Source organism: Camelus dromedarius, chromosome 21 (assembly GCF_036321535.1).
Source record: "Camelus dromedarius isolate mCamDro1 chromosome 21, mCamDro1.pat, whole genome shotgun sequence".
Classification (NCBI taxonomy): Eukaryota; Metazoa; Chordata; class Mammalia; order Artiodactyla; family Camelidae; genus Camelus; species Camelus dromedarius.
Window position 1 is genome coordinate 16,684,061 of NC_087456.1, and position 16,123 is coordinate 16,700,183.

General features: G+C 41.9%; 1 protein-coding gene across 5 annotated transcripts in view; it reads right to left on the reverse strand.

Moving 5' to 3' along the window:
- RGS7 (regulator of G protein signaling 7) overlaps positions 1-13,535 on the reverse strand; it is a 242,979-nt gene extending 229,444 nt beyond the window's left edge. For 2 of the 5 annotated variants that reach the window (XM_064477204.1, XM_031438549.2), the window contains exons 1-2: positions 13,357-13,535; positions 12,228-12,351 (exon numbers count right to left, since the gene is read on the reverse strand). In XM_064477204.1, coding sequence (XP_064333274.1) covers positions 12,228-12,305 — 78 coding nt within the window. In that variant the 5' untranslated portion in view covers positions 12,306-12,351; positions 13,357-13,535. Of the gene's footprint in view, positions 1-12,227; positions 12,352-13,356 lie in introns of those variants that run through there. The other 3 variants (XM_010992081.3, XM_031438552.2, XM_064477206.1) reach the window with 3 other exon arrangements.
- Between the last annotated feature and the right edge of the window lie 2,588 nt (positions 13,536-16,123).

Here is a 16,123-nt window from a genome sequence, read left to right on the forward strand (position 1 = left end):
CAGAGCCCATATTCCAACCCAGCAGAGAGGTCGCCTGGTATAGTCTGCAAAACACAGGATCTGGGGTTATGCAGACTTGATTTCAACTCCAGACATCGCCACTTTCTATCTGTGTGATCTTGGGCAAAGCCTTCACCTTCTCTGGGCCTCAGTACCCACCTCACAGGACTGTTATAAAAATCAAACAAAATCACACTTGGCATATGGTGGGTTCTCAAAACGTTCACATCCCCTAGTCTACCTTTCTCTACTCCATTGTTCATTTCCTCTGCCTCCTTTCCCTGCACCACCGTTAGTTTAAAGACACTTGCCATTTTTTCTCACCTTGACTGGGCAGGCCTCCCTAGCCCAACAGTGAGGAGTTCAATGACCATCAGATGTAGTGTGTTTCACACAGAGTGTATTTCCACAGCAAGAATTAGCCCGTTGGTAAATCAGAGAATTATGTCAGACCAACACGGAAGCCCCATGGGTTCATACACGGTATTTCTTAGCACATTATATCTTGTGCCACCACAACACAGCAGCCACACACAAAGTACACACACAAGTGGGTGCAGCAAGCCATGGAGGAACGTATTGCCCCACATGACCCATTCTTCCTCTTGGCGCAATCTGGCTAAATGCTAGCTTTCAAAGGAGTTTGTTGCACATTTCTCTCCGATATTTGTGTAAAACAAACATGCAAACCCTAGATACAGAGCCATTTTATGGTAAGCCTGCCACTCTCCCTCCACCTGAAAATTCTGGAGCTACTGGCCCTCTGTCCTTGTTTCCATAATTCAACAGACTCAATCCTTCCACACATACTTTTCCATCAAGCAACCTTCTCCTTAACTTTCAAAAAGTAATCTTGTGTTACTGTGTTATTTCTTTAGTTATAGGGAAAGGAGCATGTTTTTAAAGCTGTGCTAGAACTTTTAATAAGATTGTTTCATTTATTGCTTAATTATAACATTAAATGTTTGGGGAGATTAAAACATTTTGACTGATCTATTCCAACTCTATTTCCTTCAAAATGCCAGTTATTTTTAGCGTGTGATTTTGCAGAGGGCTTTTCTAAAGGAATGTATTATGCTACAGCAGAAATGTCTATATTTTGCTTTGTTGTGTGGATATTTCTGACATACTCGGGCACCACAGATTGATGGAATAAATGATGTAAATAAATTGTTTTCACTGCACTTATTTGACTCTCTTTATTAAAATTCAATTCAGCACCTCATCTGCATGGTGAAGAATGTACAATTTCCTGTTAGCTATCTCGACTGTGGCAGCGGTTTCACTGGTGGATACATCTATCAAAATTCATCAGATTGTACATTTGAAATATGTGTAGTTTACTGTACGGGAATCATACCACAATAAAGGTGTTAAGATTTTTTTCCAACAAAGACGCTACCAAGGAGGGTCACTCATACTACTTTTCATAAATATGCTCAACAGAATGTTTCTAGACATAAAATAAGGTTCAAATAAATTTAGGCAGTACCGGCTTACCTCTACAACTTCAAGTAGCGTGTGTTTTATTATGTAAAATGATTCATTTTCAAATAGCTAAACTTACAAGCAAGCAAAGACTGCAAGAAGAGCATCTTCAGCTACAAAATCTGTTATATGAGTAACTAATTTCTACGGTAAAGAAATAAATTCAAATACTTTCAAAAGCTTTCCTCATATCTAGCATATTTAATTGACAGCAAAATGAAACATATGGTTTTTATGTGCATTTATTTTTTGACATGGGCTAACCACCTCTCCAGGCCTTGGTTTCCTTACAGGAAAATGGGAATTTTTTAAAAATTGAATAACTGCATCATCAATTTTATGAGGTTTTATACATACACATACATGAAATTACTTGTATATCTGTTGATCCTTCAATCTTGGGATTGTAAAGTGCTGATAAAGAATGTATTATTGTCATCGCTGATTCGTTACCCCTGACACTTCCAGCAAATTACCCTGAACAAAACAATTGTTCAATAAATATTTACTAAGTTAAATTGAACCATATACATAATTGACATGTCAGAATTTCTCAATTACATTGTTTAAAAGAAACTAGATTTATTCCTAAAAAGCAAATAGATTATTTTAAAAGTAAAACAAGAAACGCATGTTTCAAGCAAAACTTGACCCCTATAACTACTTTATAGATTAAAAATAAAAGGTTTCGGATACAGTTATTGAGTTGGGTAGAACTTGGTTTAAACTATGAACTCTGGGTGATTATGGGATGTCAGTGTAGGTTTATCCTTGGTAAAAATGTACCAGTCTGGTGAGTAGTGCTGATAACAGGGGAGGTTAAGTAGGGTAGTGAGTATATGGGAAATCTCTGTACCCTCCTCCCAACTGTGTTGTAAACCTAAAACTACTCTAAAACATCAAATCATAAAAAAATCGAAAAAGACATAAGTTAATTTTTCTCTAACGTACAATTATCTAGGCAGGTCAGGTTGATATATTGACTCTATGATCATTAGGGACCCAGGTTCACTCCCTTTTGTGTTCTGTCATCCACAACTCTCAGCTTCCACTCCCTGGCCAAGGTGACTGCATTCCAGCCAGCAAGAGGAAGAAAAGGAAAAAAGAAAGGTGTATCCCCTTTCTTTCAGAGCACTTCCCAGATACTATGCACACCTCTCTTGTTTACATCTCATTAGCCAAAATATACCACATGGCCACGCCTCACTCCTGGGAGCCCGGGAAATGCAATCTTTATTCTAGTGGCCAGGTGCCTAGATGAAAATGCAGGGTGCTGTCACCACAGAAGAAGAGGAAAGGGAATGTCAAGTTCACAAGTGGTACTCAGATTTTAACACAGGCAGTGTTACTTAAGCTTAACAAATACATTTCTCTAATGACGAGAGTATCCCTTGACTCTTTCTTGCTAGCTAAGGATGGCTTCACCAGTCCTGAGTTACCAGTATTGAGGATGCCTGACTGAAAGCCTATGGAAGGAGATTTTGATTTTCTGAGGAATATGATCAACACTTTTGCCTCACCTGTCTCCGTAAGTAAAGCTCTGAAGACTTTCAATATTAGCTTAGCTCAATTTAATTCATCTATTGAGCACTTACAAAGTGTCAGAGGCTGGGCACTTTGGGCACTGTGCTAGGCAGGCACTCAGAACTGCAAATAGAAGGTACAGATCAGCAAAATATTTATTTTAGAAATCAGATGACCCCACATAAACAAAGTTTCCCACCACCCAGTTCTTCCCTTCTCATGGCAATAATCACTCTATGATAAGTTGTCTGGCATCTGTCCTCACCACTGTAAAACAAGCTCAGTGAGGCCTCAGACCCTGTCTTTCTTGTCCACAACTCTATCCCCAACGCCCACCACAAGGCTCCACCATATAGCTGAGGTTCAGTGCATGTGTGGTGGGCAGAACCGAATTCTGAGTGTGCTGTCCATTTGCTAATTTAAATGGAAGCAACATGGTGAAGAGGCAAGAGTGGGGCCTTTGGATCAAGCATTCATTCATTTGTTCATTCATCAATTCATGTGTTTAGTACTCAGTATTCCAAAATACCGACTAGTGCCATTTTTCTAGGTGCTGGGAACACAGCAGTGAAACACAGGAGTCTCCACCCTCAAGGAGCTCACCAGATCTGCCACTAATCCCTGAGTGATCTTGGGCATTCGTTCAGTCTGCAAGAGTCGGTTTCAGCTTTCTTATCAGAAAAACAGGACACTAATAACAAACGTGCAACATTATTTTAAAGAAGCTGGGTAATAAACATAAAGGCGCTGACACATGGTAAGCATTCAGTCACTCAATAAATGACAACTATTCTTATTAACAATAAACTAAAAGTCAAAATCCAAAATACAAAACTTAAAGGAAGGGACAAATGGCATTAATTTCCAGAGGAAATGCACCTAAAAAAGTTGAGCAAGAGAAATATTAGTAATATGTTTTCTCTATGTGGTACTTAATTTTCTTCAAGATGTTTTGGTATATATCATCTTAAATATTAAAGGTGAAATATTTCCCTAGATTTCTGTACTAGAGAAAAAGTTTCTACCGAACCAGTTTGCCTGACATTCAAAAGATTTTGTGTGGCCAAAGAAGGTCATAAAGATTTATATTGTTCTTGACATCGTCTAGCAAAGACCAAATGGGGAAAATCACATCATTTGGGCTTCTAAATGACCTACAGCCGTGAGGACACTCAGCAAGCAGACAAGACTTGTCAGGGAGAGTTTTGCAAAGTTTACTCTTATAAGGAACCTCAGTAACGTCCACAGTTCCCAAAAAGAGTCTGTAGTATTACTTGTCAATCACTCTCAGTCATACATTTTCACTTATACTTCATCTTCTCAATGAGTCTGTAAAGTCATCTCTAGAAGTTAACAAACTTGCCCAAGCTCTCATAGCCAGTCAGCGCAGAGCAGGAATTCACATTCAGCCCTTCTGACTTGGAGATTGTCACTCGGTCATTAATTACTACTTCCCATAAACTACCACCTTCCTTTCAATGTTCTGAGACAAATGAAAGACAAGTGAGCTTTAAAAAAAAAAAAAAGATTCCTTTATATCCCAATTTTAAATTCTCAACAAGGATTCCAACCACTTTAAATCCCTTTTACCCAGAGCTTCTGGTTTTCTCTCAGTCTTGTTAGGAACTGGAATGGCTATGATGCATCTCTGAGATACCATAAGACAGAGATTAATTGGAATACTTTCAACAGCATCAAATCATCCTGGTATATCCATGGTATACGCAGGCTTTAGACTTACTGAAAACCTGTCATCTGACCTTTGGAGGGCCACCCTCTGCAGACCACTGAAAGTTTCCATAGGATGGAAAAAATCAAAACATAAACCCTTGATGTCATTTATCACCATGTCTCATACTATCACCTTAGCAGGACATGGTCCTCCTTTAAAACCTTACATCGGCTTTATTATTTTAAAAAATTGTTTGTTGAGCCCCACTGTGTTGCAAATACCCTGTGCCAAGTGTCAAGCCAACTACAGCACTTTCTTTTATCTTGTCTCTTGGGTTTGATGCTGTCTTTCCAAAGGTCTTTATTCCATAATCACTGTGATAATGAATATAATAGCCACTAGCCACAGGGGACTATTTAAATTTAAATTATAATTGATTAAAATTAAATATAACTTAAAATTCAGGGCCTTGGTCACATTAGCCACATTTCAGGTGTTCCATTGCTCCCTGGGGCTAGTGGCTGCTACACTGGATAGTATCCATGTAGACTATTTCCACCATGATACAGAGCTCTATTGGACAGTGTCGCCTCAGAGCATCACATGCTGGGTTTTCCCCAGCCTAGGACTTCCAGTCAGGATCCAATCAGGAACAGAACTATTTCCAGAGTCGGTCAGACTCGGTTCCTAATCTTAGCATTCCCGAGGCTCCAAGAGCTTACCTACAGTTCAAAGGAGAAGGGGATCTAGTCATCTAGTCACAGTGGGTGATTAAGGATGCCACAGGGTGAGCAGGACGCTAGTTAACTGCAAACACAAGACTTACTGCATTTATTTTAAGAGAGAAAGAGAAACAGAGAGAGACACACACACACATCACAGAAAGACAAATAAAGACCTGAATTCAACCTGTGTGACCTGAGACAAATCAGGTTACTTCTCTGATCTTAAACTTCATAATCTGCAAAATAAAAAAGTAGATAAATTCTTAGTTCCCTTTTACCTCTGAGGTTCCAGAATGCAAGGGCTTGATTTAGTTTACATAATATCTAAGGAACTGTGCAGACTTCAAAGATATATTAGATAATAACTCAAAGAACTTATTAAAAAATAGAAGCTGGCTATATAGGACTAATAATACACGGCAGGACACTGCGTCATAAAAATGATATTCCCAAAGCATCCTACAGAGTCTGCCTCTTTAACTATCAGAAAGACATGACTAGATGTGGTGAAAACGCTCAGCTTTTTTCCTTTATAAAAAAATACAGCAACATACTGGACCCCATGGCACATATACAGTGCTTTATTAAGTAAATAGTAATAGGAAAATAATAATTATTATAATTATAAGATACAATGTAACATATATTACACATTACATTTATGTTACATTATAACATAATCATTATATTTACAATTAAATAGCATTTGTTGAGGCATTTACTGAGGGTTTAACGTAGGCTATCTCATTTTACCATCAAAAGGCTCTATGAAGGAATTTTTTTTTATCATTTTATAGATAAGGAGACTGAAATGAAAGGAGTTAGGCTGCTAACCCACAACCGCACAGCTGAACAGTGGCAGAGCCATGATCTAAAACCAAGACCACCCAATTGCAACACACATGCTTCTGCTTCAGTGCACTGACTCCCTCCGAAAACTTCAACTTGCTACTCTCCAGAAAGGACCTAAAATAAGAAGGCTCCTAGACTAGTCTTAAGAACCCAGCTAACGTTAGTTACAAAGCTGCCATTTTCCTATATATTTTCCTGGAAGACAGAACAATAACTCATCTCCCTGGACAGGCCCCTCAGCCACAGTTTCTTCTAACCTAGGCCAGGCAGCAGTTTTAATGGAACTGGAGTCAAGCTCATGATTGTCTATTAGAGTTCCATTGTCCTGAGACCTTCGTTAATTGAGTTAGACACAAGACAAAAGGAATTAAAAGGAGGGTAAGTTAAATTTTCACATTGCCTTGGGCAAACGGCAGAGAAGTGGGTCTTTTTTATCCCTAAGGAACTGTGTATCCACTTTATCATTTATAATTATTTTATAATTAGATTGATATTTTGTAAGATAGAAGTCTCTGTAACTCTGACCTCCAAATGCCTCCTTTTCACAGCTATGAAGGGGGGAGCCAGAGCCAACTATTCGTGTTCCTTATTTTCCACAATACCATTTTCAGGGAGACTTGACATTTATTAAGTCACTAAACTGTCCAAATCCAAAATATTTTCATATTCTCTGCAGTGATCACATTCCATCACCCACACTACCTAAAAATACTCTTGTTTTCCATCACTTGATAGAACCACGAAGGCTATTAGAAGGCAATAAAATCCCTCTATGGCTTCTCTTTACTACATCCACACTTCAGATTTGGGGAGGCTGGAGGTGAGAAATGAAGGAACTAAAATTCAGACCACAAATCCTTGTCTTAATCCCACAAATGGCACTGACAAGCAACAACTGGTAAGGGAAAAGCTCAACCATGGAAGGCTTGCTTGCTGCAAATTCAAGTTAATTATTATCAAAAATTCATCAGTAAATTATTACTCATAAAATGTCTCTGTTTTTCAGAAGTATCATAGATGATGGTTCCACCCTATCTCAGGGCACATTTGTATTACTGAGGGAAAAACAGGTCTGCATTTGATTCAAACAGATTAAATTCATATTTAAGTAGACAACATACCTTAGTCCTGAAAGATGCTTTCAAATAATCTATATAGAAGATACTCCGTTCTGGAATTTTGGGGAAATGGAATTTCTCCTGATGCCTGCCTCCCATCTGAGCCCCTAATTTAGAAGTCTGAGGGCTTAAATGCCTTTGTGGTTATGCATTAGCAAACGTTCCTTCCTTTTCTAACATTCCTCTCTCTTGTTATACTTACAGATATTCTTTACTAGTCTGTAGCAGCACCCTATACCCAGACAGATCAAGATAACTAAGGTTCAAAAATGCCAAAGGCTATTTCTTATAGTGGACTTCGAGGAGGGAGGAATATGACACCTTCAAGGCTGACCAGGTTGGACAATCTGGAAGAGACAAATGCACTGAGTTAATGTCGAAAATGTCAGCTAACTCACCACTAAGAACCTAGTGATGTCTGTAGCTCCATCTTTTCCAAAGAAGAAACAAGTCACTCCTCTATCCTGCAGATAAATCTGTTTTCACAGAACAGACTTCAGAAATAGCTTCCAAAGGCAATGTCTAGGTCAAGCCAATCAGCAGAGGTGATCTTCCCCCTGGGCTGATAGCTCTCATTATGCTTTTTATATAAGAAAAGCTAGTGGTCCCATCTCACTTGTCAAGAACAGAATAGTCTTAATCCTTACAGACTAACCTTTTGCCACTACTGCAATCTGATACCAAGTTTAGACACACCTGTCCAAGTGTCTGCATGACAGGTACTCAACCAAGGCTGGTACCTGCTCTCATCTCCAAAAGACATCATTTTCTCTTTCACAACTACAATGAGCAGCATCTTAGGGAAAATCATATTTTCACCCTTAGGTCTATTTCAAAAAGAAAAATAAAAAGGAAGAAACAAATGGAAAGAGAGTGATGAGATGGAAAATGAAGAGAGAAGGGAGGTAGAACAGAGGGGAGAACGGGTGAGGGAAAAGGGGTGGGGGCTGGGGAGGGGAGAGGCATAGTGAACTTCACAGGTTTGCTAGATCCAAAATATGTGTTTATTCTACTAAGATGGTTAATGAGGAAAACATTCTCATTTTCTTTTCTGACAGCTGTAGCATAAAGGGTTGTTGCAATAATATCAGAAATTATTGGTCATTTTGATCATTCTTACTAGTAAAGAGCCAGCATTCCAGCCAATTTGAAATACTGGCCTCAAGGTGACCTAGATATTTTGTTTTTCAAATGCGGGAATGTCAGCTTCTGGACAAAAAGTGATGTATACTGTCTAGTGGGCAGCACGCTGGCCAGACACCAAATTTGGAATACGTTTCCCTATCACCCTGGGTCTAGCTCAGCCGTCCTTTACAGCCAGTACTGCCCCAGGAAGGAGAGTTTTCCCCAAAGCAGACCAAGAATGAGAGCAGTGTTTGAGTTCTGAGTTGTCACCTCTACATACATTTCAAGATGCTAGCCTGCATCCAAGGTGAGTTGGAGCTAAGTGAGTCTCTTCTTAAGGAAGCTGGTTACTTTCTATTCCATTCCAGTTAAGGCCTGTCTGAAGGCAGCCTAGAAAGCCCCATAAATAAAAGTGGTAAAGCCTCGTATTTTATAAGTTTTTAAATAAGATGGTTTCAAATACATAAAATGGCATAACCACTCTAACTTAATCACTTGCTTAGGAAAAGGTCGCATTATAAAATGAAAAATTGGTAAGAAAAATCTTTTGTCCATATGGATTTTTTTTTTACTGTACCTCTGACATCAAATGAAGCCTACAGAGAGTCCTCATATTAAGCCAAGGAGCTCCTGGCAAACATCTGAGACTGACGTCCAGGTACCAACCCTGATTGTGAAGCAGTGTTTCCACCGCCTGCAGCCTTCACTATGGCGACACCCACTCTGCCTGGAGGATTTCAGTTCTACCCATTGTCTATTTTTCCCATAACATTACTAAGGAACTCTCCATGGAAAAAAGATCTCTGAAATATTCCCATTATTTGGAGGAATTCCTATAATCCATATGACGATAATCGTAATGGAAAGACATCAGACGAACACAAGAAGGTCACAAATCCCAGCTCTTTTCTGTGTACTCCGCTTTGGCAACCACTCACTGTTTCCCGCCTCTCATGGGAAGCTCCCTAAATATCATCCACAACCTGCCAAGAGAACATGGAAACAGCACATGCCCATCTTTAGTCAGGTATAAACCATCCGAATCCTGGGCAATAAACAAGAGGTGGCTTGCCGGGAGGGGAAGTGGTGAGAACAACACGAACATTTCTAGTTCAGAACCCACTTTGAGAACTGCGTTTTGACAGTGAACTACAAGTGGAAAATCAGCACTGAGTTGATGAAACAGCATTTTCTGTACCCGTTCTCTCCACTCCTACTAAGCAATGCGCTGTGGGACTGAGCTTCTTTCCTAACCTTTGACTGACTATGATCAGGCACTTGGAACATAGTGCTTATTCTTTTATGCAGGTCGAGCAGCGGAAACAGCCTAATACATGGATTCAACCTACACCCCTCTCCAACTCTTCTGCTGTTCTTCACATTAAAATTTGGCTTCTATTAAGAAGATACTAAATGTCAAAGCCCACATAAGACAGGAAAAAGAGGTAAAGTGGTCACATGACATCATGACATCATGCTATATACCTGCCTGCAGACCCGGGCCATTTGACTTGGTAAGTAGCAAATGATAACCAAGAACACTGAGTTTCCTCATATAAATCATATGGTATTTTTGATAGATTTTTATTTATATTACAAACCATAACAAATTATATGCTCGGAGAATAAAAGAATAGACAGGCAATCCATAATTAAGCATTATGAGTAAGATTTACTGAATGGAGTTATTTTTTTTTCCAGCAATGATTTAATCAGGAGACTCTTTTTCTAGAAATAAATTATATGTATCATTATCCTAAACAAAGAGCTAGTAAAAACAGGGCAAAGTAGCCCAAGCAGTTCCGAGCTTACCAGCCAAAATAACAGTGCTTGAAGGAGTGAGACAAGAGACTCTCCCCCTGCAGTCATCAAGGCCTGTTAATTTAGCACTTTGATGTCATACAATAATTTATAGAGTGTTTCAAAATTAGCAATAGGTACACTAAATAATCCAATAACTATTTCTAACACTCCTAGTCTCATTTGTCACTTTTTCTCATGATAACTGACCAAATGAAACACAGGGACTGATGTCATATTAAGTATAAACTTAATCAGTATTCACTATTAGGTGTCCAATCAATTCAGCCCTTGATCTTTTATGGGGAAACAGAGAATACAGTGTTTGACCTAACAAAAATGACTAACTACTGTAATCTTACCTCCCAAAGTCCAACTCTCCACAAGGCACAACTTCTAAGATAGAATTTACAATTCTCTCATCTTGCACCTTACAGTGTTCAGAGTCACACAAAACAATAAGAAAAAAATGATAACTTTTTTAAAAATAGCATAACTGCCCCCAAAATAGTTCTTCTCAGAACCAAATCTCTATAGAATGGGCAAATATCCAGGGATTTCAATTTTAGTAATAATTTAGGTTTTCTCGACTTATCCAGTTGGGATGCTTTAAGACCAAAACAGGCAAGTAAGTTTCAATTTTTCCCCTGTCCTACTGTGCTGTCGCAGTCACACAGAACTGCATTCACAGGTACACAACAAACTGCTGTCCACAGGGGAGCACTGCCAGGATGCCCGGGCATCTTCACATCAAAGCAATTCCCAGATTTCTTCAAACACATAACATCACTACCTCTTAATGATCCTGGGTCACACAGAAGGGAAGTTTTGATTTAGCACAGGTCAAGGTGGACAACTTCTAATCTTTACTTATAACCAGGTCTGATTCTCTAGCAAACACATCCTGGACTCTTCAGTGGGCTCACACTAATCAAAACCTTTGACAATTTTCTTGGTTTCGAGGTCTGCTTTCCTTTTTCCCATTGCTAGTGTTAACTAAAGAAATCTTGCCAACAAAAGCTGCAGATAATACACTAAAGAAAAATAATCCTTGCATAAAATACAATACAAATAACTGGTACAGAACTTAAGACTGCTTCTTAACTTTAGCAACATTGTTGATTGTAATCAGAATGAACTTACCAAAGCAGCCATTGTGAAGCACACACAATATTCAAAATACACCTTTATTATGGAGGCTTAGTGTCTACAAGTTTGGTGCTGATAGCATTGCTATAAAATGCATAAAGCTATCGTGTTGGTTTGAAGGGAAAATAACTCTCTGAAATATAAAGATTTATTTAATGGGCATATGGTACTAGAACATAAATACCCATAAGCAAAATCATAAAAATAACACAAAATGAAAAATAACTTAGGCTAGGATTTTTAAAAATTGTTTAGTTTAGTTTAAAGAATTGTTTAGTTAGGAGGAAAATCATTAAACCACTCATATATTCACAGCCACATTCACTCTTGTCCCAGAACTGCAAAGTAGTGTATTTTCATTTCTAAAATAGTACACATTTATATAATCATTATAACCTAAATGTTTAGGGGGGTATATAAAAAATCTTCTAAAAATTATTATGGGTGCTATAAAACTGTATGTAAGAAACAAAATATGTGGGCTGTCCAAACTTGCTATTATTGCTGACTGCGGATTAATCTATGTAAGATCAGCTGGGGACATGTGAGGACAAAGTAGGAGTCGCCTCATTTACTTTCCTGAGTGAGCCTCTACACACATGCATCACCTGAGAACGTCAGATCACCCTCAAGGGGAGTGTGCAATCACTGGGGATTTGGAGAATCCACAAGGCCACAGAATTGATATATACTCTGATTAAGAGCAAAAAAAAAAAAAAAAATGCAAGGAAGCCAGAAGTTTCCCTGTTACCAAGAAAGTGAAGAAGATCTTACCTTTCTGTACACCAGCATGTTGGGTGATTCATCTGCCACCCCATTGCTGGTCTGCCCATAATTATTCCCCTGGGCCATGTCACCACACGTGGTCCACCCTCAGATACAGAAATTATCCGTCACTCTGCAAGAGTTAGAGACTTCAGTGAGATCCTAACGGCAGTGCTTAAGGAGGCTGTCTCCCTTGATTCATCTCCCGCACCCACAGCACCCACAGCACCCACCCTGCACGGAGCTGCTTACACACTGAGGTTGACTGCTGGAAGTAGCACAGGAATAGATTTTAAAACCACCACCACCACCTTAATTTACACCTACAGTGCTCCCAAGGAATCGTAAGAAATGACAATCTTTCAGTTAAAATAGTCATTGGCTATGGTTTCAGTTGACTTGATTTTCTGGATACTCATTTTTTAAAGGGTGCGGGGCTCACGAAAGTGTTGGAGGGAGAGGCTGGGGTACCCAGGTGACCATTTTCATCCCACATAGTTCTCCTGTCTCCCAGTACTTGCAGCTCCACTTGACGGGGTTTCCCCCGAAAGGGCGGAAAGGCAGCGCCCTGTGGCGGCACACTTTCTCCCAGGTGTCTGTCTAGCTTCCCGGCGCGCAGGAGCACCAGAGAGGCCCACCGCCCCAGCCGTCCTCCCGTCACGCGCCTCCCCTCCATGCCCCGGGGCTCCTGCCCAGAGCCGGGGCAGCGGCTCCCACTTACACCTGCCGGCACTGCCGGCCACTGGCCGCTGTCCTGACGGCCCACTCGGCTTCGGCAGTCACAGTGTGACCCTGCCCAACCTCTGCAAGGAGGCATCGGAAGGTGTCCTGGCAACAAGACTAGCTGGGAGGGCGGCCCTTCAGGCAGTCACCCGGGTCACCGTGGGCAGCACCTAACTGCGGAAGCCTCGGAAACCGCGGAGCGACCAGGCGGAGGGGAAAACGAGCAAGCCCGGCTCGCCTGCTTGGCTCCACGGCGGCCACAAATGGCAGGCGAGCCCCCGCCGCGCGCGGGCGCCTGGCCGGCGGCGCTGTCAGCCCGGCCGAGCAGGGCGCGGGGCTCCGGGGCGGGGGCGCGTGCGGGGCCCCGGGGCGCCGCCTCCCTCCCCCCAGGCCGCGCCGCCGCCCCGCGCCGTACCTTCTCCCCAAGGTCGCGGCCCGCGGCGCCCGCTTCCCGGCGGCTGGGTGCGGCGGTGTCAGCGCGAGGCCAGCTTCATCACCTCGGCGCGGGCACAGGGCTCTGGCGGCCCGCGCTCCCTCCTCCGCTTCGCGCCCGGGCTCTGGGACCACGAGAGCGCGCGGGACCGAGACGCCCGGCCCGTGCGCGCGACTGGGGACGGAGGCGGGGACTGTCACGTGGGGCCCGGCGTCCCAAGGTGCGGGCTAGGGGGCGGGGCGGAGGGAGCTCGGCCGAGCGCGGTCTCGCTGCCCCGCCTGTCCGGCCGCCCCACGGTCTCGGCCGGGGAAGGCGGCCGCCCTGCCGCAGCGCGCGCAGCCCGCGCCCCGGCACACCCCGCCCGCCGGTGTGCGCGCCGCTGGAGGCCTGGAGACGGGAGTGTGAGCAGTAGAAGCAGGGAGGGCGACGGGTGGCTGGGTGGGTGGCTGGGTGGATGCAGGAATGGATGGAGCCCCTCGCGGCAGGCAGTTTCATCACGTGCCTGATGACTCCACTGACAGTGAGAGGGAAGCAGATAACTGATGATCGTTATGCTTAAATAACGAGAGTAGAGAGATACCGAGACATCCTAGGAGTGAAGGAAATGGAGAGGAGCAAATGAGTCATTCAGCCCATTTGCCTGCGACTTTCACAGCTTCCTCCTAAGTTAGAGGAATGGGGAAAGATTTGGAGGCTGCCAACTCGAGAGGAAAATCTTGCCACCTGTTAATATGAAGGCACATCCCCAATATCTGGTTTCTCGCTTTGACAGAAGATGCTCAGGGAACTTTCACCCAACTGCTCTCACCCCCTGGCATTTTCAAGGACGGAGTGAGGTGCTGATCCGCCAGAATTATTCTACAGATTGCTGTCACTAATTCTTCTATAAGGATGAGAACCACCTTAAGAAGAAACCACTTTTGTCCCAAAGGAGGAATTTGTGCAAAATTGGGAAAACAGAGTGAGACAGTACCTATTCCTCTCTGAAGCACTCCGTAGTTTGACATGGTGACATGCACAGAGTCCTAGAAGGTTCTAGCATGTCCTTGCTCTCCCTTACTTCACATCATCCAGGTATTCCTAATTCCCAGCCCTTCTGAGCAACAGTAGCCCTACACACATCCCAAGAGCCTGAATGTGGACCTAAAGAAGCAGTAGCCATGCAAAAACCACAGCTTTCCATTGACTTCCTACCAGCTCCCTGTCGTGGTCCCCTCCAGCACCTGGCCATGCCTGGCTTCCCAGATTCCCCCATAAGCTTCAACTCGCCCATGCACACAAGGGTCTCAGAGGCTCTGGTAGTGACTTTCCTCAGACTTTCAATTCCTCCCTCTGAAAAGTAACTTCCCCAGCTTCCCTCACAATTGTGTAACTCTTGTTCCTATAATTCCCCCCTTATTCCAGTCTACTCCTAGTGGTTCTGCTTCCCTGACTAAGTGGCTGGGGCAGAGTTCAAATCCAAGTCTTCCTGGTGCTTTTCACCATTCCACAAGAAATCCAAGTTAGGGAGATAAAACCCTGAAACCAACGACTTCATGAAAGTGCAAGACTGAACGATAGAAAGTATGTGAATGGACTGAAGGAAAGGGGCTGACAACATTCAAACCGGGCTCTTCAAGAACTCGTAGGATGTCTGCATGTAGAGATGATGAAGGAAAGGATTTCTAATAAGACACGAAGGCTAGAATTCTGAAACCCATTAGGAAAATTAGTATAAAAAGACTATGATTTATTGGATTCCTACTATATTTATATAGCTAGACATAATTTATATCTATATTCCTCCCATGCCTATTTTTTTATTCTCACAATTTCTAACAAAATTTACCATACAAACTAGGTAAAGAAACTGAGGTTTGAATCAGGAAACTTGACTGTGGTCATATACCTTCTATCAGAGCTTGGGTTCAAACATGCCTCTGTGAATCTCCAAAGCCCTATGAAAACTGTGCAAAAATGCCTCTAGCCATGGTATGAGTTAAAAAAAAAACAACCCAGGGGTTTCCTACCAAGATGTCGTTCATTCCACTTGTCATCCCTCTGCTACGTAACTCACACCTTTTTCTCTGTGCATTGATGACTCAGGGGTGCTTCTCACTACTTACTGTTTCAAGGCAAACATCAAGGAGGAAGATTCAAGTCATAGCACATCTCACGATTTCTCCCATTGTTATTATCAAGCCTCATAAGACAACTCATAATTTTTGTTACAGTGTATTGGAAACAAAATTATGTCCATCCCCTTAACATTTCTAGTACTCACCTTTTTCATATGTAAACTGAGGGAATTAGATTAGATCATCTCTCAAAGCCCGTCTGGATCTTAGAATGTGAAGTTTTAATATGTTCCTTTTTGTACTTTCCTCCTAGATTATGGCCTTTTATGTTGCAAACAGCAAAACAGCATGGATATTCTGGGATGTCTTTCTGTTTCTTTCTTTCCCAAAGCATATAAACATGTGATCTTCAGCTATCATCACTCAAAATCACTTCTCATTTTCCTCATGGACCTTATATTGTGAAATATTCTTGTCAAACAAATTAAATTATAAAATGTAATCATGTACACGTTTTCCATGCCAGCTAGAACTCCTGGCAGGTAAAAGCCCTGTTACTTCACCCAATGAATATAATTCCACCCCAAGCAATGACGTTTAAGGTTTTTGTTGTTGTTGTTTTTGTCTTCAGCTTCACTCATATCTTGGAAAAAATAGAATTTGATTAATATTGTTGAAATATTGGAAACAGT